This window comes from Pteronotus mesoamericanus, unplaced genomic scaffold (genome assembly GCF_021234165.1).
Source record: "Pteronotus mesoamericanus isolate MK-2021 breed Mesoamerican mustached bat unplaced genomic scaffold, CSHL_Meso_final contig_73, whole genome shotgun sequence".
NCBI lineage: Eukaryota > Metazoa > Chordata > Mammalia > Chiroptera > Mormoopidae > Pteronotus > Pteronotus mesoamericanus.
Window position 1 is genome coordinate 33,406,326 of NW_026555245.1, and position 20,838 is coordinate 33,427,163.

The following is a 20,838-nucleotide window of genomic DNA, read 5'->3' on the forward strand; positions in this document are numbered from 1 at the left end:
AGTAGGTGATGGTGCAATCCCCACAAAAATCCCAATGACAATTTTTCTAAAGAAATAGAACAAAAAATCATCAGATTTGTATGGAACCACAAAAGACACTGAGTAACAGAAGTAATCCTGAGAAAAAAGAATGAAGCTGGAGGCATCACACTCCTTAACTTCACATTACACTACAAAGTGACAATAATCAAAACAGCATGGTATTGACAGAAAAATAGACACATGGTCCATGGAACAGAATTGAGAGCCCAGAAATAAACCCACATGTATATGGGCAAATAATTTTTGACAAAGGAACCAAAAACATACAACGGAGAAAAGAAAGCCTCTTCAATAAATGGTGCTGGGAAAATTGTAAAGTCACATGCAAAATAATGAAAGTAGACTGCAGTTTGGCCCTATATACAAAAATTAATTCAAAATGGATCAAAAACCTAAATATAAGATCTGAAACAATAAATTACATAGAAGAAGGCATCGGTACTAAACTTAAGAACCTTGGTCTTAGAAAAGATTTTATGAATTTGACTCCAAAGGCAAAAGAAGTAAAGGCAAAAATAAATGTATGGGGCTATATCGAACTAAAAAAAAAAAAGTTTCTGCGCAGCAAAAGAAACTACCGAGAAAACAGAAAGGAACCCAACAAAATGGGAGAAAATATTTGCAAACAACACCTCCAACAAGGAGTTAATATCTAAAATACATGAAGAATTCATGCAATTCAACACCAAATAATCCCATTTAAAAAATGGTCTGGGGAACTAAACAGACACTTCTCCCAAGAAAACATACAAATGGCTAACAAAGATATGAAAAGATATGCTAAACTTCACTAGCTATTAGGGAAATACAATTCAAAATTACAATGAGATACCATCTCACACCTGTTAGAATGGCTATTATCAACAAGACAAGTAAAAACAACTGTTAGAGAGGTTGTGGAGAAAAAGGAACCCTCATTCACTGCTGGCGGAAGTGTAAACTGGTACAACTACTGTGGAAAAGTGCCTCAAAAAATAAAGAATAGAGTTGCCATATGACCCAGCAATCCCTCTTCTGGGCATCAACCTGAAAAATTTGAAAACATTTATTCACAAAGATGTATGCACCCCTATATTCATTATTCACAATGGTCAAAACATGGAAACAACCAAAGTGTTCTCTGACAGATGATTGGATAAAGATGTGGTACAAATATACAATGGAATACCATTCAGCCATAAGAAAAGATGAAACGTTGCCATTTGCAACAATATGGATGGACGTTGAGAATATCATGCTAAGCAAAGTCAGTCAGAAAAAGTTAAGAATCATATTTTTCACGCATGTGGGATATAAAACTGAAAGTAACTAATGAACAAGAAAAAGAAATTAAAACTCACAGACACAGACAACAGTAGGGTGATTACCAGAGGGAAGGGAGGTGAGGGGGTAGTAAAGGATAAAGAGAATGTCAAATATATGGCGATGGAAGATGACTTGACTTGGGGTGGTAGGCACACAATGCAACATACAGATCATGTATCATAGAATTGAACACTTGAAACCTATATAAATCTTTATTAACCATTGCCACCCCAATAAATCTATTTAAAATTTAAACAGAAGACTAGATGATGGTTGGTTTATGCCCTTTTTCAGACAGAACATAGTATCTCTGTTCATGCCATTGACAGACATTAATGCTGAATGCCTCGATCCATTAATTCGTTGGGAATAGCAAAATGCTGAAATTCGAATTTATCATTTGTTATGTACTGAATGCTTGTGCCCACCCCCAAAATGTATGTGTTAGACCCTACTCCTCAATATGATGGTATTAAAAGGTGGGGTCTGTGGGAGATAATTAGGATTAGATGAAGTCATAAGGGTGGAACCCTCATTAATGGGATTAGTACCCTTATAACAATCACAAGGGAACATCCTTCATTATTCTGCCCTTCCACCATGTAAGGACACAAAGAGAAGCTGATTTCATGCACCCTGGAAGGAGACCCTCACCAAAATTCGACCAAACTGGAAGCCTGACCTCAAACTTCCAGTCTCCAGGACTGTGAAGAAATAAATGCTTGTTGTTTAAACCACTCTGAGGTAGTTTGTTATAGCAGCTCAAACTGAGTAATGCATCATTTATTTTTCATTTGTTGGTGGCAATACTTTTATGAAAGTTTTCCCTTATTTACTATTTGTTTACCTAGTGGTACAGACATAAGGAAGGCTGAATTCTTGATTCTTTCCCTTTATTTACCAGTTTTCAAGATAAAGAATTAGTTTACTATTATCTTCTGAAGGTGACCAATTAGATTGCTTATTTATGATATATTTGAATATTTGATGGGGTTCACACTTGATGGGGTTTAATCTATTGAAATTATTATCCTTATTGAAGTTCAAAATTGCCCATCTTTGGTCAATGGGAACCTCTTCAAATTGGCTTCCATGCTATCAGGAATAACAAGAAGTTCAAAGCTCATTTTGTACATTTCCTCAGACCTACAGTCAGCGATTTCCCCATGAAAACCTGATTTCTTTTAGTGGGAGGAAGTATTTCAAAACTACAATCTGGATACTAGGGATGCTTATCACTACTGGATTGACCCTTGATTTACTTAATAGTTCGGTAATGCTGCTCTGTGTCAGGTATTGCTCTAAGGTTTTTACAAATGTTAATTCATTGATTCTTCATGACAAACCTATTATCCCCATTTTATGGATGAGGAAATTGAGGTACACAGAAGTTAAGTAACTTGTTTAAGGTCATACAACTAGAAGTGGCAGAGCCAAGATTAGAACCCAGAGTCTAAGCCTTTACCCATCATGATTTGCTTCTCCACAGATGATGTGTTTTTAGTCATAGGCCCACCCTTAGTCTAAAGGAAACATATCCACTGATAAATCCTTTTCCCTAAAAGACACAAAGGTTCTGTTACCAGAAGCAGAAATGAATCCTGGAAGCCAAACAGCACACAATGTTCACTGCATTAGTACAAACACACGCACAATGATTCAAGATTATATAGACCAATTTTTATTACAGGCATTTCAATGATTAAATTTTGAAAGACTATATTAAAATAGATTAATCCCCAATAGACTAATCCCAAAAGCCACAGGAATAATATATGAGTAAATATGAAGTTTAGTGTGACATAAATTTTGTATTCAAAGAAGTGTTTTCTTGTTAGTTTTTCAGTATTTCGCCCTGAACAGACTCAGGGTTATTAGCATGTGAATGATCTGATTCGTCCTCTTCTTCCAAAGCTATAATATCTGGAATTTCATCAGTCTCAGATGTCAAGTCTATGGCAGTGAAATCAAATACCTGTAAAAGAAGAATCTTGGATATTAAAACAAACACTACTAAAGTAAGCTGGCAGTTTCGGGTGATTTCATGGAGACATTACTTACTGCATGGGGGTGAACCTTACTTTGTCTATAGTTGTGCCTTCTGGCAAGGTGTTTTATAGCCTTATTCCCCAAATTCACTCGTATTATAAAAAGCACTATAAAAGGAAAGTTCTCTTTAAAAGAATAGTGACTAGTGGTAGATTTATTAAATGAAAACTTTTTGAAAATACAAGAAATAAAAGCATTTCTGGTTATTCATTTATCAATTATTCTCCTAAAAACAATAATGCTCTACTTTTTTTTATAAGCCGGACTTCCAACAATATAAACCCTTTTGGAAATGTTTAGGAACTGAGAAAGCAAAAGTTCTTTTACTAAATAGCCATCAAAGTCCTAGCTCTTCTCTTCATTGGAAAGCCTTTTAGGAGTAAGTTCTATTAATTCTTAGTTTACATACAATTTTGACAAGCTAAGTAATGTTTCTTAGCCAAAAGCAGATTAGAAGCAGAAAATTAGTGAGGTTTAATAAATTACCTAAGGGTGGAATCTTGATAACTGAGAAAAATTTCCTGATTACTTAACAGAAACAAAATTAAAAAAAAAAAAAAATCCATCAAAAACCAGAGGGGGAAGGGAAAATGGGAAGTTATTGTTTAACGGGTATAGAGTTTATTGCTTGAGATGAGGATAAAATTCTGGGAATGGCTAGTTGTGATGTTTGTGCAACATTATGAATATATTTAATGCCACTGAATTGTATACTTAAAAATAGTAAATTTGATGCTCTGCATATTTCATCACAATTTCTAAAAATATTGTTTAGCCCTGGCTAGTGTGTCTCAGTGGAGTGCTCATTGAGTGCTGGCCTGCAAACCAAAGGGTCGCTGGTTCCATTCCCAGTCAGGGCACATGCCTGGGTTGCAGTCCAGGTTCCCAGTGGGGGCACACAAGAGGCAACCACTCACTGGTATTTCTCTCCTACTCTTTCTCCCTCCCTTCCCCTCTCTCTTAAAATAAATAAATAAAATTTTAAAAAATAAAAATACTGTTTAAAATAACAAACAAGAATAATGTTCCTTTGGTCACTGAGCCCCCTTACCTGGCTCTTTGTGGTCTTCATTGCACTTTTCCCTAAGAACCAGGTGCTCAGAGGATTGCCTGGTTTGAGGCACAAACTTCCATTTGTTCCTGAGGCTTTCCGTTTGGGTAGACCAAACGGCATTGTAAAACTACTCATGAATGTTTCTTTGCAAAGATGATATCCATCCTGATATCCACAAAAGCCAGCAATATTTATATGAATGGATTCAGAGCATCAGCCAGACAAGTCAACAATTGTAATTTTAGTCCTTTTAGGTTAAAAGCATACCTTGCTTATCTTTCTCTCCAGAACTATTCCGAATAACTGTATACTTTAACCTTTTCTTTTCACTTTTGTATTAAAAGTGAAAAAGAAAAACAAATATCACTTTATTTGTTTCTAATAAATGTAAAAATGGGACAGGAAGCTACAAGAAGATATAGGCAGAGGGATTTTCTGGGTCCCAAACAAGAAAACAAGCTACTGCTTTCTTCTAGCAAAGGCCTAGAATGCTAAAACAGAAAAAAACCACACTTTTGACAGCAGTAAGACTCTGTGCTAAATCCTCACTCTGCCATGCATCTTGTGTACTTCTTTCCTTACCTGTCAAATGAGGACAATACCTAACTGGTGGGTTGTAGGTGATGAATAAAGGTAGTATGTACCTAGCTTGTAAATGGTGCTCGATAAACAGTAGCTTTTCTCATTAGTCCTTTAAATACCACCACACACAAAAACCTCCAAAGTCACCTATTGACCTAAAATAGAGTTCTTTACAAAGGCTGGAAATTTCACAGAGTTTTAAGAGAAGTTTCCATCACCACCACTACCATCCCAAAAAGTACCCCTAGTCCCTGAGATGATTTAGGAGAGCCATATGAATCAGGGCTGTGAAAGAAATAGGAGAGAGCCGGCAGCTAGAAGGTAGCCATATTCTATCAAGTTTCCAATGGTGAGTTTAAAATGTAGTGGTTGTACCTGACAATCTTCATGGGGTTTTTAGAAATGTGGCAGAATTCAGTTCACAGATTTATACAATAAATCTTTTTGATTTTCCTGAACAAGTATCAAAGGAGTGTAGAAGTCTCTTGCTGTGAATGTTCATCAGTGATGGAAGCCAAACTCAGAATCTGATGCTTACTTTGAAACTAGTGAGATAACCATAGTCCCTCCCTGAAAAGGACAAGAAAGCAATAGTATGTTCTTTTAAAGAAAACCAAGTGACCATACTAGGATTTCCTGGACCCTGTGCACACTTTGCAGGTTGCTCACCATACCACCACAGTCTGCACCTTTCCTATCCCAGACTTCATTAATTTGCATATTTATTATGACTTTCCAGAAGGTGACACTCCACATGTTGAGGATAAGGCACCATTTTCTAATTGGCAAGAAGGTAGGACAGTAGTGGCCTGGGATCTTGGAGAGGGGAGGCTACTACAGGGGAAAAAAACAAACAAAAAAACCCCATCTGTGCGAATTTAACTCACTAGTAAAGGTGAGTTGGCACATAACGCTGGTAAACATGACACAGAATCAGGACAATTGAATTATTCTGAAGTAGAAAATAACTATTGAAGAAATAGTGAAGTGAAAAGAAAAATTAAAATTGTTGTTTGTATAAATGTATAAAAGTAATTCCTACGTGGAAGGCCATAAAAGGATAATAATGTAAGAGGTAATGATTACCTCTAATACTAAACACATAAGCCCAACTCTGTTGAGGGTTTAACAGAAATCTCTTCCCATCCAAAATAGTTTGCATATTCAGCTTGATTATGCACTTGCAAGTTACAGGGGCGGTACCATCTAGGTTCTGCTGTACTCTCTCTTTACCCTCTACTTGAACAATTTGATAGAGCTTGAGTGGGGACACACCTGTACCCTGTAGCAGGAACACCCTCTTGTACCAGTATTTTGTCCTTGGCTTAGGAGAATCAGTGGAATTGGTTAGAACTCAGCCTAGGGAACAGGTTGGGACTTACTGCAACAAAATCAAAGTGATTCTTGGTACCCACTGCACAACATTCAACTAGTCAATGCTAATTCCTTTGTATTTGATATTTAAGCAGATACATCAATAGTAGGTCTTTTTAAAATACAACATTTAGGGAGCCCACACTGAAGATCTTGTTTGGAGAGAAGGGACTACATGTAACCTTATCCCTATTTTTGTCTCAAGCTAATATCATTTGTTTCCTATTTCTTTTGCTTCCCAAAGTGTGGATAGTGGTTCACCTGCAGTAGAATCACTAGGGATGATTTTTTTCTTTGGCAGGCGGTGGAGAAGGGGAGGTGTTGCTTTTTAAAAGTGCAGATACCTGGTACTACCTCCAAACCTACTAACCAGATTCTCTGGTGGTGGAACCCAGGAATCTGCATTTTATCAGTCCTCCCAGTTAATTCCTGGCATAGACAGGAAAGGCAGGAGAAGATGATGTGGTTTTATCCACACTAAGAGTTCACTCGGGCCACTTTATATAAGGGAATCAATCTGCTAAATATATTAGCTACCTCCTTAGCTGAGTTTTCCTTTAATCTCCATAGAGTAGACAATGAAAAAGAAAAAGTCCTTAATTCACAGTATGCGACATCAACTCTTATTCATTTATAATTTAAGTGGTTAGCTAGAATCACAAAGTTAAATAACAAGTGTTGGTGAAGATGCAGAGAAATCAGAACCTTCATACCCTGCTGGTGGGAATATAAATGCTGCAGCCACTTTGGAAAACAGTCTGGCAGTTCCTCAAATAAACATAGAGTGACCTTATAACCCATGAGCAATTCCACTCCCAAGTATATATCCAAGACAAAACAAAACAATTTAAATGGTAACCATTTTTCATCACTGACATTTACACAAAAGTACCATTTAATCTGTTCATTACTTTTGTAAAATGTTAATTAATAACACTCTTTATTACTTTCTTAAGAGGAGATTTAAGTTAGTGTTCTCTTTCACTTCGGTCAATAAAACTTAAAACTCAAATTGTTGCTCTGTACAGCCTTATGCTGAGATGTCATATTTTACAGGTTAATTTTGTAATAAAGGTAGGAAATTTAAAAATTAGCAACTTGGGACCATTAAAAGTGAAGGACACATAGTGCTATACCAGGATATTACTTGAATATTCATCAACGAGCTTACCCTAAGCCTTTCATAAGTCTCTTGAGGACAGTTTGTGGTGTTTACATTCTCAGCAAGGCAGAGTTCATGCCTTATACTATTAGGAACTCAAGTACTGAATCGAATCCTTTTTAATGCAGGTACATATAATAATGTAACTACCTACATATTCACATTGTCACTAAGCAGTAAGTGCAACAACTATTAATAGATGTTGTCATGTTAGCTCAAAATGTACATATTATGACATGGCTTTAATATCTTTTATATGGCTCTCTCAAAGAGCACTTTCATAAAGCCAGTACCAAGGTAGATAACTTAGAAGGTCCATTCTATATCAAGACTAGTCTCCCCTGTGAGATGCACAGCCTTTCATTATATTATAATCCATTTCTCTCTAATCTATATGCCCAGTGGAAGCAAATTAAGCATGAAAGAATCCCAGCCAACTGTTCCACCTCCTCCAAACAACTGCCTTTCACACTGCCTTCCTCTCGTTTCGCTTAGTCATCTTAATGACAATCTTAACTAAAGATGTATTATTCAGCAATCTCACAGTCAAACTCAGTAACCTGCCCGCTTTTACCACGTCAGCACCAATTGAGGGTATGACTTTCCTTTTCAGCCTTTTCCACCTGAGTACCCTGCCCCTGCCTCTCAGTTGAGCTCAGCCTCAGCCGGATGGTGACCAAGAGGGCTTGACTCCTCACCAGCCCCAGAAATATGACCTGGGACTATCCTAGTGAGGATCCAGTTGACACCATTTCTCCCAGGAATCAGCAATTTCTAACACATGGGACAGTGGCATCAGAATCTCAAAAGGTGAGCACGGAGAATAGGGAAGACACCATAAAACGTGTCTTTGGCTTAAACTGACCATAAGCCTGAAGAGACTTCTTATTCTTCTTTTTGAACAGTTTGATGCTATTATCTTTCCAGTGTCTCCACCATTCAAATGAAGTAAGCTGCTACAGGTCAGACTCGAAACTTAAGATGTTTCTTAACAAACATCTTAACCAAATGGTTACTGTGGAAATATAGGATAACTGTTGGTAAAGTGAACACCTATAGCATAAAGGTATTGCCCTTTAAGATACAAGCTACAAATACTTTGGCCTACAGAAGAGGGACATCTCACAAGACCAACACCCATGCAGGCCTCAGTGCTGGGTCACTCCTGAAACTGAAAGAGGACAAGGCCTAGCTGACCCAGTCCCAAGTCCACGAGAACCCAGGAAGGTCAGGCTGGCAAGAGGCCCTCCTTTCCATCCCCCCACAGCTGACAGATATATGCACAAATATCTGTCCTGCTCCTTGTTCGTCCTTCCCTCACTACCACCTCCATGAGCTAAATGATATCTAAAAAAGGTATCTCAGGCAAACCAAATTTTAGTTTTTTCCCTTTTAATTTTTTGTTTTTCTATACCTATAATGCCTTAACAAAGTAAAAATATTTTAGTAATCATGACCTTATAGTATATACTCACACCTGAACTAACAAATTAAAGACACTACATGTCACTGTCCCATAGATGGTGTCCCCTTGTCTCTCATGCAAAATGAGAAAAAGACAGCCCATCCTCAGACACTTCACTTCTATCTGTTGAGGGATCACTAATTTTATGACAGGTGGAAAACTAAGGTCAAGATATTAATAGCTAGTACATCACATCTCTTTGATTTTTTTTTCACCCAGAATAAACCATAAAGCCAATATTATTATTACATGCAAAGGAAATACATCCTTGAACGTTCAGGAACACCATGACCAGCTTCATGCTGCTAAATGTTTAAAAACCTGCCATAGTTACTGTGCTAGGCCTAGGTTTTTTCCTCAAAAGAATTGCCCTCCTAGGGGAAAAGTTTGTTAGACCAAAACTGCCAGTTTATACAATAAAGTTTAAGACACAAGAACACTGCAAATTTTGAAACATGTTGACAACAGAATGAAATGGCCTGAGGCACAAACTTGAGACACAAAGACAAAACCACAAGAGTGCATAGCTCATGGCAAAAAGCAAGGGCTGGTAGTGTTCTAGAAGTTAAGAGGTCTCCTTCATACTGTCTCGCTTACATAGAATGCCTTTGACATGTCTCTTTTTCACAAGCAATTCAGTTGGCACTATAACTCTTATGACAGGAAAATGCAAGTTTATATTCAAGTAAGAAAGCAATAGTATATGAATTTCTCAACCACTTTGAATAAAAGACAAAATGCCAGCCTTGGAGTTCTGAGGCAAAGAGGGGCAAGGTCATATTCAATTTAAACTAAATAAAACTTAGAGGCTATAGAAAATGCCAGTCACTGGGGGCAGGCAGGCGGACAAGTGAATGGATAAGCTCTATTCCTAAAGCCCATATACCATGACAGTCCCATCTTCACCAAACCAGAAGCTTCTTAGCTTCAAGAATCTCAATCCCTTCAATTCAATTCACCTGTTTACTGATTCCTGTTACTGATTTCTCAAGGGGAGAAAATTTAGCCCTATAACTGAGTTTTGATAGCCTCATTCACACCAGTGCATGTAACGTTATGTGCTGCCTCCTTGTTTTCATGGGAAGAGGCAAACCAGGGCAGAAAGAGGAGACATTAAAATTTCGACTTTGGCTCTGAAGGGCAGTCTTGCTAACCTTTTAGTAAGGACAGGCAGGGGCATGTAGGCCTAGCTCACAAATTCTATGACTTTTTGGAAACATCTGGCATCCTGCAGCTTTTTTATAAGTAGATTTATATTTCCTAAGTAGCTGATCAGCATTGAAGGGGCTAAAAGTCTAAACATCCTGGACAGGAGGTTAAGTTGAACCCTTTTCTACAGGGGGTCCAAAGTCTTTTAACTGCTGATTATTCTCACGTGATCTTCTAAGGGGTGTCCAACCTGTGGCCCACAGGCCACATGCAGCCCAGGATGGCTGTGAACGCAACCCACCAGAAAATCGTAAATTTACTTAAAATATGAGTTTTTGTGATTACATGTTGTAATGTACTTATTGTGCGGCCCAAGATAACTCTTCTTCTTCCAGTGTGACCCAGAGATGCCAAAAGGTTGGACACTCCTGATTCCCACTAACAACTCTTAGTGACTTTCTGGAAAGTTAGTGACAACAGAGTCCAGCTGAAACTGGACACTGAACAATCTCACTCCAGGCCTCACAGTTTAAGTGGCCCCTGGGTGAGAAATGCCTTTATGTGAAACTGATGCAAATAGTCACTCACTTGCCTATTTTCACTTTGGTTGCTTTTCAGCAAGGCAATCAGTCATGAGGAGGTCCTTCTACTGGCTTAAAAACCCTCTCAAGGGGCCCACTAAATGCGCAGATAAAGGCAAATGTCACCCAGTAAAATTCTTATATGCACATTACGTTTTCACTTGTTTAAAACCTGTCATCGCACATTCCATTTTTGACATTAGTCTTCCAATGTTACTATACTGCCAAATTCCCTCTAACGGCCCAATTGGAATTTATGCATGTGTATTAAGAACCCTGTCACACCGGCCAAGCAGCTCAATGAAAGCAACGCAGAAGCACTGGAACACATAGCATAAAACTGATCTATTCTGTAGTGAATTTTATTGAACTCACAGGGTGTGTTCCTTTATGAAAACATAACAAAAACCCCTGAAGTTGTATAAACATGCATTGTGTGACAAACCAGTGATGAGGCCTGCTCAGACCAAACTGGAGCAGATCCAGTTCACATGACAGCCGACATGAAGGTGTTTTTATTCAATGCAAACAAACAGCAACAGTGGCAGCAGAAAGAGACCATAAATGCAATGTGATTTTTGGTGACCCCTGACCAGTTTATCATTATTTTCTTACCAGCCACGTAAGCAAAATAACTTATCTGCTAATGCCAGAAACTCTAAAGATCTTAATCCAGTTGGAAATGACTGTAATGAAGGGATCTTTTTCTAGCTAGCTGTTTCCCCCAGTTCAGAGTTGTCTAGCAGGTTATTTTCAATATAACAAAAGGTGTCATCTGGCTGGCTGCACCATGCACTAGTGATAGGGACAGGATTAATGTGTTTTGTGCTCAGGCTGCTGGGCCTCCTGGCTGGTTGTGTCCTTCTCTGCACCTCAGTCCTGAGTTTTCTGAGACTCGGTTATCTGAGGATAAAAGGGACCTACCAGCCAGTTGAGGGGTGTGTTGTTAACAAGATAATCCATCACATCATCTAAAGACTCTTTCATTTTCTGCAGCTGTCCCTTGCTAGATGTGAGGAAGCCATCAGACACTTCTTTAAAGGAAGCAGCATTGCGGAACACTGAGTAGATGTCTCCAGCCATCAACCCCAAGTGACTGGCCTGATCTTGGATGTTTTGCGGTAACCCTTGGATGTTAGACCGGAGAGTGGAGCACGTGGTCTGCAGCTGCTGAGTCAGGTTTCGGGCAATAGCAAGAGTACGTGACTCAATATGCTAAAAATAAAACAAATTTAAAATTAGCCATGAACCTAACAATGCTATGTATGAATTAGTTCATTTACAGTATGCTAGTTATGTGTCCACCACATATGCAGATTCTTCAACTTTTTAAAATTCTCATAACAATCCTGAGTGCAGCAGCAATATTTTTATTTACATTTCACAGATATGCGTACTAGCTTCTGGAACCTAAAGAACCACTTTTGAGGACTACAACACACTATTTCTTCTGTCTGGAACATTAGTCCCCTTACTACCCTTTCACCTAGTTTATTTTCTCATTCAGTTCCAGCTTAACACACCTCTTCCAGGAAGTCATCTGACTCACCCATCCTCACTCCAAGACTAAGTTAGGTACTTTTCCTATATAGTCTCAGAGCCCCTGTTTTATGCTGTTAAAAAATACCATGACAGTAAAAATGTTTATATGCCCTGTTAGTCTATACTGAGGGCCAGGCCCACGTTTCTCATTTAGCTGTATACCTTAGGGGCAATATGCATATCTGTAGGTTGTTAAAGTTACTGTACCATTTGGCTTTTCTGCCACATAACTTTGCTTTTGTGTTCAAACTTTTGCTGAAGAACAGTATTCTAAGAGGAACTATGGCAACACTGAAATAAAAGCCTGGTAGGACCTCTTCAGGAACTGTCGTGGACGAGTGCGTCCCAATTGTCTTACCTCAGCGCAGTGGGATTCATCGGTGTCATCATAGCCAATGCTTCTCTTCCACTCCAACCAGGACAGGTAGAGCTTGTCCTGAGCACCCTGAATTTTCTGGTTGGCACTATGCACATTCTCCCTGGCAAATTCAATCTAGAGCACATTGAAATAAAACGAAGGAACTAGTCAGACATTTGTGCCAGCCTGTTCTCAAACCTATGGTGAAAATCACACAACCTAAAAACCAAGAATATCTGTAAGAGTTGAAGGAAAGCAATCCCTGCCAACACTGTTACTTATTATCAAGTAACCATAGTTCTTTCTTGCCTCTATTTAATCATAAACCACTGTCTACAAATTTACCTCCAGTTTTCCACAGTGTAAAATATAAGAAAAAATTACAAGAAAGAAATTCAAACTTCCTGTTCCCTGTGGTCAGTTGTGCATTTTCCCTTCCAAGAATGGCTGTACAATACATACTCTTCTGTAACTTGGCAATCTTTAAAGCCTACACAATAGTCTTTTGTGATCTATCAATTCAATTAGTTCCCTATTAGCTGGCATGCATTGTTTATAGTCTTCTGCAACTCTAAACAAACATAAGTATCTGTGGAACAAGTTTCTGAAAGTGAAAGTGCCGAGGAATAGGTGTGTTTGTAACTTTCTTAGCAGAAAATTACCACCCCTCAAATCCTCCAGAAGTACACAAGTACACCTCTTCCTCTATACCACTGCCCACAGCATCACACTTTTGCCACTGTGTAAGGAAGAGAGAGGAACCTATAATTTGACACCTCAGAGTAAGATTAACAACACTTCATATATTTCAGCTACTTATACTTCCTTTTCTGTGAGTTGTCTGTTTACTCTTCACCCATTTTTCTATTGGGTTGTTCATAAATTAAAATTAAAAATTCTTGGACCTCATGATCACATTTACTTTCACCCCTTGGGATTAATGATCTCACACCAAATACCTTTAAATGAACTTATACTCACCAGGTTAACAGTGGAATGGAGCTGAGAAATGGTCTCTTGGCTCTTTTGCTTAGTTTCTTTCACCCTGCTAAGAGCCTGCTGGTAGGCACGTGAGCGGAGCTTGGTAGACAAAGATCCCAGCCTAATATAATAACTTGGCTTCTGAACGGTATCAAATCCTTCAACTTTTTTTGCTTCTTTTTCTGAAGTTAGAAAGAAGGGACAAAAACCATAAGGGACCAAAGCTGTAAGTGACAAGGCCTGGACTCTAACTTGGATCTTGATTTTGTTGATTCTATTAACCTACCTAGCAATTATACACACACTTTCCCAAGACAACTCATGTCTACCGATGGGCTGATGGCTACCTAAAACTTACCACTGCATCTGACAGGTGAATCTACACACATCTCTTCCCACTGGAGCAAGCTTCTTGGGCAACACAGAACCCGGCATACAGTAGCCACTAAATGTTCAATGATTCTGCAAAGCAGTCCATTAACTATCTATTTGTAGAAAATATTTCTCTAGGCTAATTCTTCCTAAAATTTCAAAACACTATGCACAATTCAATGTGAAACTTAAGAAAGAAAGAAAATCTATGAAGACAGAAAGGTTAGTGGTTGTCTGAGGGAGAACTGGACTGAGGTGATGCTGAGAAACTGCAAATTTAGACAAAAAAGGTGAATTTTTTGGTATATAAAGTATATCTCCATGAAGCTGGTTTAAAAGATTGACTTAAGATACGCAAAACTATTTCAAGACAAAAATCCACTTACCTAGTTCTTCCTCAGTGAGAGGGAGGTACTGGTCTACCAGCAGTTCTGATGTGGTGAGCGCATTTTCTACTCCACTGCTCACCAGCTGCATCATCCGACTCCCCATGACTGTGTTAATGCTGCCATTGACCACAGACTTGGTTTTCTCCACACTGCCAGTCACTGCTCCTTTGGTCCTGTCCATCACCCCCGTGATGGTATTGGCCACAGAATCCTTGGCCCCAGTCACAGCACCTTTGGCATTGGCAACAACCTACAAGTAGAAAAACAGATCACTTGGCTAGTGAGAAACAAGGGCATAAATACATATTGAAGGTCTTAACTTAGGCAGCATAGCTGAAGAGTTATAAAAGGAGTCGGGCCCTTTCACTCTGGGTTTAGGTCTTAGGCAAGTCACTTAGAATTAATGAACCTCAATTTCCTTATCAGGTATACTTGCTCTACCTGCCACCATTCAAGGGTTGTTGGAGTAGCAAATGAGGTAAACATATAAAATTTATGTTACATACAGGCAGACACGTCTGTTCCTTTATCTTAGTGGATGTGCTCTCAGACACCAAGCAACACAAGGTTCTGTATACCATCTCTGCATTTACCAAACACCACATGAGAACCAGTTATACTAAATATATAGAACATGAAAACAGGTGAGGTAGAAAGCCTCAGTCTTCTTGTCCCAAGCTCACCTGATTTGTTGGCTGATTCAGAATAGGCAGTTTCTCCTCAATCCTGTCCAGCCCCATACAGGCATAAGTATTGGCAACAGCAACTAGAATAATCACAGATGGGGAAAATATTAGCACTGTAGGTATAGGATGAATGCATATTATCATACCTTAAATATTTAGCTATAAAAAACAGCAAGAATGATAAAATGACCTTCATTTGTCACACTATGCATTGCCTGGTTTCTCTCGCTCAGACAGGAAGAGGCTCAGCAGGATGCTGGCAACTTTCTTCTGACAGGGAAATAAGGGGGTGGAGGAGCAGCAGGCAGAAGGAATGACAAGCCAGGTAGGAAGCTGGCTAAGAAGCTTCTTCCTCATCCATTGGCTCCTAAGGTTAATGTGAAGAGAAGCCAAGCTTCCCCTGAACCCTCAATTCAGGAATAAGGTTTCTGAGAACTCTCAAAATTATCATTTCCGTGTTAGTTTAACCCCCACCTAAACTTAATTCAATATGTGGCAACAGGAAATGGTTATGCTAACAGCACCCTGGATCTCCCTGACAAGGCCTAGATTTTAGTCCAAGCTTCCCCCTAATGATTATCAAGTCAAGCACCAGCTTTAAAATTCATTTGGGAAGTAGCAGAGCTAGAAAACTGGTCTCTAAAGTTCCTTTTACTCCAGAAACTCCATGCCTTACCCATTTAAGTGAATGATTTAAACCTTCATTCAAAAGGGCTCAGACATAAACCTTGATACACTGCTAGTGGGAATGTAAAATGATAAGCCACTCTGGAAAAGTTTAGCAATTCCTCAAAGGCTGAAACAGTTATTATATGACCCAGCAATTTCATTCCTGGTAATTACTCAGGAGAACTCAGAACATGTTCCACACAAAAACAAGTACACAAATGTTCACAGTATCATTCATTATTCTTATCACCATAAAGCACCCAAATGTCAATCAACATAAAGCACCCAAATGTCAATCAATTGATGAATAAATAAAATATAATCTAACCACACAATGGAATATTATTCCACAGTAAAAAAGAAGTACTTATATATTGTACAACTATCACCCATATCATTTCCATAACTTTTTCATCATCCAAACAGAAACTGGTATGATAATCCTTTTTGGGATGATAATAATGTTCTAAAATTGATTGTGGTGATGCTTGCTCAGCTTATTCAGGCTAAAAAACAGAACAAAAAAACCACAACACATTGACTTGTACACATTGAGTGTGAATTGTACAGTGTGTTAATTACATCTTGATAAATATGTTTTTATTTATTTTTAAAGTAGTTGATGTACACTGTCTGGTCTCAAGAAAGTCAACTGCAGTTTATGCACTGCCTCTCCTGGCAACCTCAGCTGCCAACATAGAAGCATTTAAAGGTTTTTAAAAAGTTATCATGAACATCTACCATTGCTGGGAAGCAAGCCTTCTGTAATAACAAGGGTCACCCAGCAGTTGCTAGACAAAGGCAGTATGTGCCTCCAGAAAGGCTGAAAATTCCCTGATGCTGACACTGTGTGCTCTAGGGCACTAGACTGGCATTCACCACATTCAAACCAGCTCTGGGCTTACTTTCAACAGGTCCCTTGCATTAAATCTTGAGAGGGGGAATCAGAACTCACTTTGTGGCTCTAGCTTCTGGATGATGGGCAGAGCGCTCATCACAGCCACCGATGTGATGGTCTTCACACCCTTCTCCGCAATTTCACACACAGACTTCAAGTAAGGATGCTGATCCTTTGTGGTGACATACGCCGAGGAGACGAGGTCACACGTGGAGCTTACCAAGGGTAGACTGGCGACCCTGGTCACCACACTCTGCAATCATGAAGGAGAGGGAATTAACTTCTCAAAACATGGGGAGAGAAAGGAATCATGAAACAGCTATTTAAAATTCATACCGGCTGTGGATCAACTGCAACAGATACCATTTTTCTTCGTGGAGAAAGAAGAAATCTGCAGAAGAGAAACTTATTTCAGGACACTAGGACGAGACTCTCCCAGATTCATTCCTCAACTCAAGCAAATGCTAATTTCAAGTAGATTAAAATTCAAATTGATTAAAGTGTAGTCTTCTGCACTTATTCACACCTTCCAGCTGAGACCTCTCCCCTGGGGGAACACCTCAGGCAAAGTTTCAGAGCTCCCTTGTAAACCCTTCAAGAGAAAACAGACAGCAGGGAAAAGCAAACTTGCTGATACTTTCATTTCTTCACCAGAATACTAGAAATGACTTTTGAAGGGGAATATCTGTTTGCAAAAATGCTAACCAAGTTAAAACGCATGTTAAAACTAATGGGAGATTTCAATCAGAAGGCATTTTGGACAGTCAGTACTACGGAGTGGAAGCACACTGGAAGGGGGAACGGGTTTATTCCTTCCTTGTCAAAGAAACTAGTTTGACGGTGATTAAGCAAGGGAGGAAGGAGGTGCTCCCAGGAACTGAGAAACATTTCAGGGCGGCTCTAAATGTAAATTGTGGTCCCAAAGACCCACACCAACACAATCGCCTCGCTGCTCAGCAAGAGAGCTGGAAGTTACAAGAACCCGCACAGCCCGCAGTCCAGTACTTCTGGGCCAATCAGTTCACTCTCTGGCCACCAAGGGTCCCACTTCTACAAGAAATGAGTAAGAACCGCGCTGGAGGGGGAAGTCAGGCCCCAGCATCGATTGCCCTGACGTCACTGCGTACCTCACACAATTTTGCTTTAAGACGATGTTCTAACTTAGCTTTTCCTTTTAAGTAATGTTCTTTCGGGACAAATGAAAAATGTTACCCTGCAACCACGCCAAAAAGCTACAACGGTACTAGAGCAGCTGGCAGAAAAGGAGACAAACTACCAAAAGCAAGGGTCGGAGGCGAAGGCGCCGGCGCAGGCCCAGGCCCAGGCCCACGCCTTCCCAGCAGGGCCCGGAGGCGGGCACACCCCACCGGCCACCACCCCACGCCGTCCAGCCCAAGCCCCGCGGAGGAGCCGAGCCAGATGGCTGGTTAAAGAGAAGGCGCGTACTCACCGTCCGACAGCAGCCCAGAGGCGAAGATCCCGAGAGCCCCACAACCCGGGTCCTGCAACACCTACGGCGTTCGAAGAGCACGGCCCGCGGACGGGACTATATACTCTGGCCCGCCCCGCCCCTCACAACACGTGACCGCGGCCCGGGACCCGGAACACCCAGCGAACTAGGCCGAAAGTTGCCCTTGACAGCGTCCCTCCGTTGCGACTCCTTGATTGGGTGAGACCTGTTCCGCCAGAGTTGCGGGCTCTGCCTGAGTTAGGGATCCCGGGAAGCCTATGGCAAAAGTGAGGCGGGCGCCCACGCGGCCTCTGGGGTTTCTGGAAACGGCAGTGTGGAATCGTGCAAGTTAACAGGAACAGGATTACAATTAGTCCTCAACATAGAACTTAAAAAAAAAAAAAAAGGAAACAATAATTCTAGATTTATTTTTATCAAATAACTTGTAAAGTTTTGTAAAATTCGAACCCAGTGATGAACCTATAGAGATTTGTTTCACTGTTCTTTTGACTTTGAAGTCTATTTCTCATACATAGTTCTATTTTAAAGTTGAATCAGAATGTCCAAAAGAGACCCTGAACATTCTGGGTCGATCCTCCCTTTTTTCCTCAGCAAGACACTCCGGGCTGACAGCTGCCTATGCTTATTATGCAAGATGACTAAGTCGTGGGCTATGCATTAGTTTATTTTAAAAGAAACAAATCAACGTATGAGTCAGTTTTGTTGTTGTTGTTGTTTTTCTCCTCGTGTAAAATTCCCAACTTCGACCTGATTTTTTGAGCAAACAGGCCGGGCAACTGCCCAGAGCTGGGTAGGTGTTCCGTGGATTTCTCCCCGAATGACTGGCCAGGGAATCTCCAGGTGACGGTTCCACGGGCCTCGGCCTCCCTGGTGTCTCCCAGGCGCTGGGGGTGGTCACCGGGTCCTCCGCCTCCAGAACGCGGAGCTGGTATAGGCAGCCCAGACGCTAGAGCTGGGGGCACCTGTTTGTGTGTCAAGGTAGAAAGCCCTTAAAGGCATTCACTCAGTTACTTAACTAATGTCGCATGCGTCTGGATACTGTTTATCATATTTAAACCTCCAAATTGACCCATTAAAACTGTCCCTTATACACCATTTAATACACCTACAGGTCCTCAGCAAGGAAAAACAATTATGGCATTTCTCACCCCCCTCCCCATGTAGTTCAAGGTAAAATACAATACTAAACTCTAAGATAAATGTTAGAAAGCCCAAAAAAGTCCTACCCACCATGTTGATAGCCTCACTGATTTAAGCAATCAAATTATTACTTTTTCTTTTTTGACTTTCTGGCTTGGTGCTCTAAGCAGATGTTTGGTGTGCCTATCATTAATTTACCTCTGCTCTGGGAGACAGGAATGTGCAGAATTTTGAGTAATGATGGTTTTTTTTTTTTACATGCTACTAATCTGACCTCCTATTTTGCAATAGAGGACTCTTGCCCTTTCACCTACTAATGGCTCCATCTTTTCCTTTTTTTTAAAAAAACCCTGTGAGTCACTTTGTCCTCTTGGAGGATAAGCAACTTCCTTTTACTTTTCTATTACATCTATAAAGCTTCAGGAACAAATATTGGGGACAGATTCTCTAATCTCACAGAGGACGAAGCACCAAATTCTGCACATGCAACTTTCATCTTTCTGACTCTGTGAGAAGGTGGAGCTAGTGACAAGAATAATACTTAAGTCCTCCAGGTTATTTTGATAGTCTCTAGAGAACCATTTTTTACAGAAATGTTTTTTCACAGTTTGGGAGGGGAACTAGTTCATCAGAATCACCTAGCATGTTTGTTAAACATTCTGCTTTCTATCCCAGATGTACTGAATCAGGATCTACAGGGGCAAGGCCCAGAAACCTGCCTCTTTAACAATACTTCTTTTGAGAACCACCACTTTTTACTCTTCACAAAGCATTTTTGCATGTTCCTCAGATTTGAGCCTCACAACAGCATGGAAACTCAATGGAATTGGGGTTATCATTCCCATCTTAACAATCAAGAAACAGCCTCAGAGAAGTTACAGGATTTATCTACAGTTTTATGACTGACTTAGCAGCAGCTAGGCTGACTAGATCCCAGGGGCATGACCAAGGCTGGTTGTCTAATTCTCTTCACCTTAGTTCCTTGATCTATAACATAGAAATACATACCATATTTTGCCATGTATAATGTGCACTCATGGTTTTGGCCCAAACTTTCAGGGAAAAAAAATCTACATTTTAATTTTTTTATTCAATTATTTGTTTATTTATATTTAGAAACAAAACCAATCATTGTATTCCAGGGTGTTATTTTGCGTATAGATATCGATATTGCTCTCTAGAGTTACACTTTTAATGCATAAACATAAATAGAAGAATTAACATTTATATAGATACAGAATTACTACTAATATATAATGCACATCTTTATTTTCCCCTCAAAAATTTGGGCAAAACAGTGCACATTATACACGGCAAAATATGGTAATAATATTCCTTCACAGTCTCAGTAAAGGGTATTTGGGTATTCATTGTACTAGTTTTTCAACTTTCCTGGCACTAAAAATATTTCAAAATAAGAGATTGAGGGTATTATATAGCAATAAGAGAATGAACAGACCTATAACTACATGCAATGAAATGTAAGTGAAAGAAGCTGTATACAAATAATACTGTATAAGACAAGCAAACTGAGTTCTGCTCTCAGAAGTAAGGATAGTAGTTGCTTTG

The 20,838-nt window shown here is 39.7% G+C and overlaps 1 protein-coding gene across 2 annotated transcripts; it reads right to left on the reverse strand.

The window, feature by feature from the left end:
• Window positions 1-3,012: 3,012 nt before the first annotated feature.
• PLIN2 (perilipin 2) lies at window positions 3,013-18,175 on the reverse strand. 2 transcript variants are annotated; one of them, XM_054583193.1, is made up of 9 exons: window positions 18,109-18,175; window positions 16,995-17,049; window positions 16,716-16,911; window positions 15,089-15,171; window positions 14,403-14,655; window positions 13,645-13,826; window positions 12,664-12,798; window positions 11,688-11,978; window positions 3,013-3,322 (listed from the first exon to the last, which is right to left on the reverse strand). In XM_054583193.1, the coding sequence occupies exons 2-9, from the start codon at window positions 17,022-17,024 to the stop codon at window positions 3,182-3,184; spliced, it is 1,311 nt and encodes a 436-aa protein (XP_054439168.1). In that variant the 5' UTR covers window positions 17,025-17,049; window positions 18,109-18,175; the 3' UTR covers window positions 3,013-3,181. The 2 variants fall into 2 exon arrangements, with proteins under 2 accessions (XP_054439168.1, XP_054439169.1); XM_054583194.1 differs by lacking the exon at window positions 3,013-3,322 and having other exon boundaries at window positions 11,112-11,978.
• Between the last annotated feature and the right edge of the window lie 2,663 nt (window positions 18,176-20,838).

Coding starts and splice junctions, on each gene's coding strand:
- PLIN2 (XM_054583193.1), bottom strand. CDS start 17,024: ATGGTATCTGTTGCAGTTGATCCACAGCCG. Junction 15,172..16,715: donor CCAGAAGCTAGAGCCACAAA/GTGAGTTCTGAT, acceptor TGATTATTCTAG/TTGCTGTTGCCAATACTTAT. Junction 11,979..12,663: donor ATGAATCCCACTGCGCTGAG/GTAAGACAATTG, acceptor TTTTATTTTTAG/CATATTGAGTCACGTACTCT.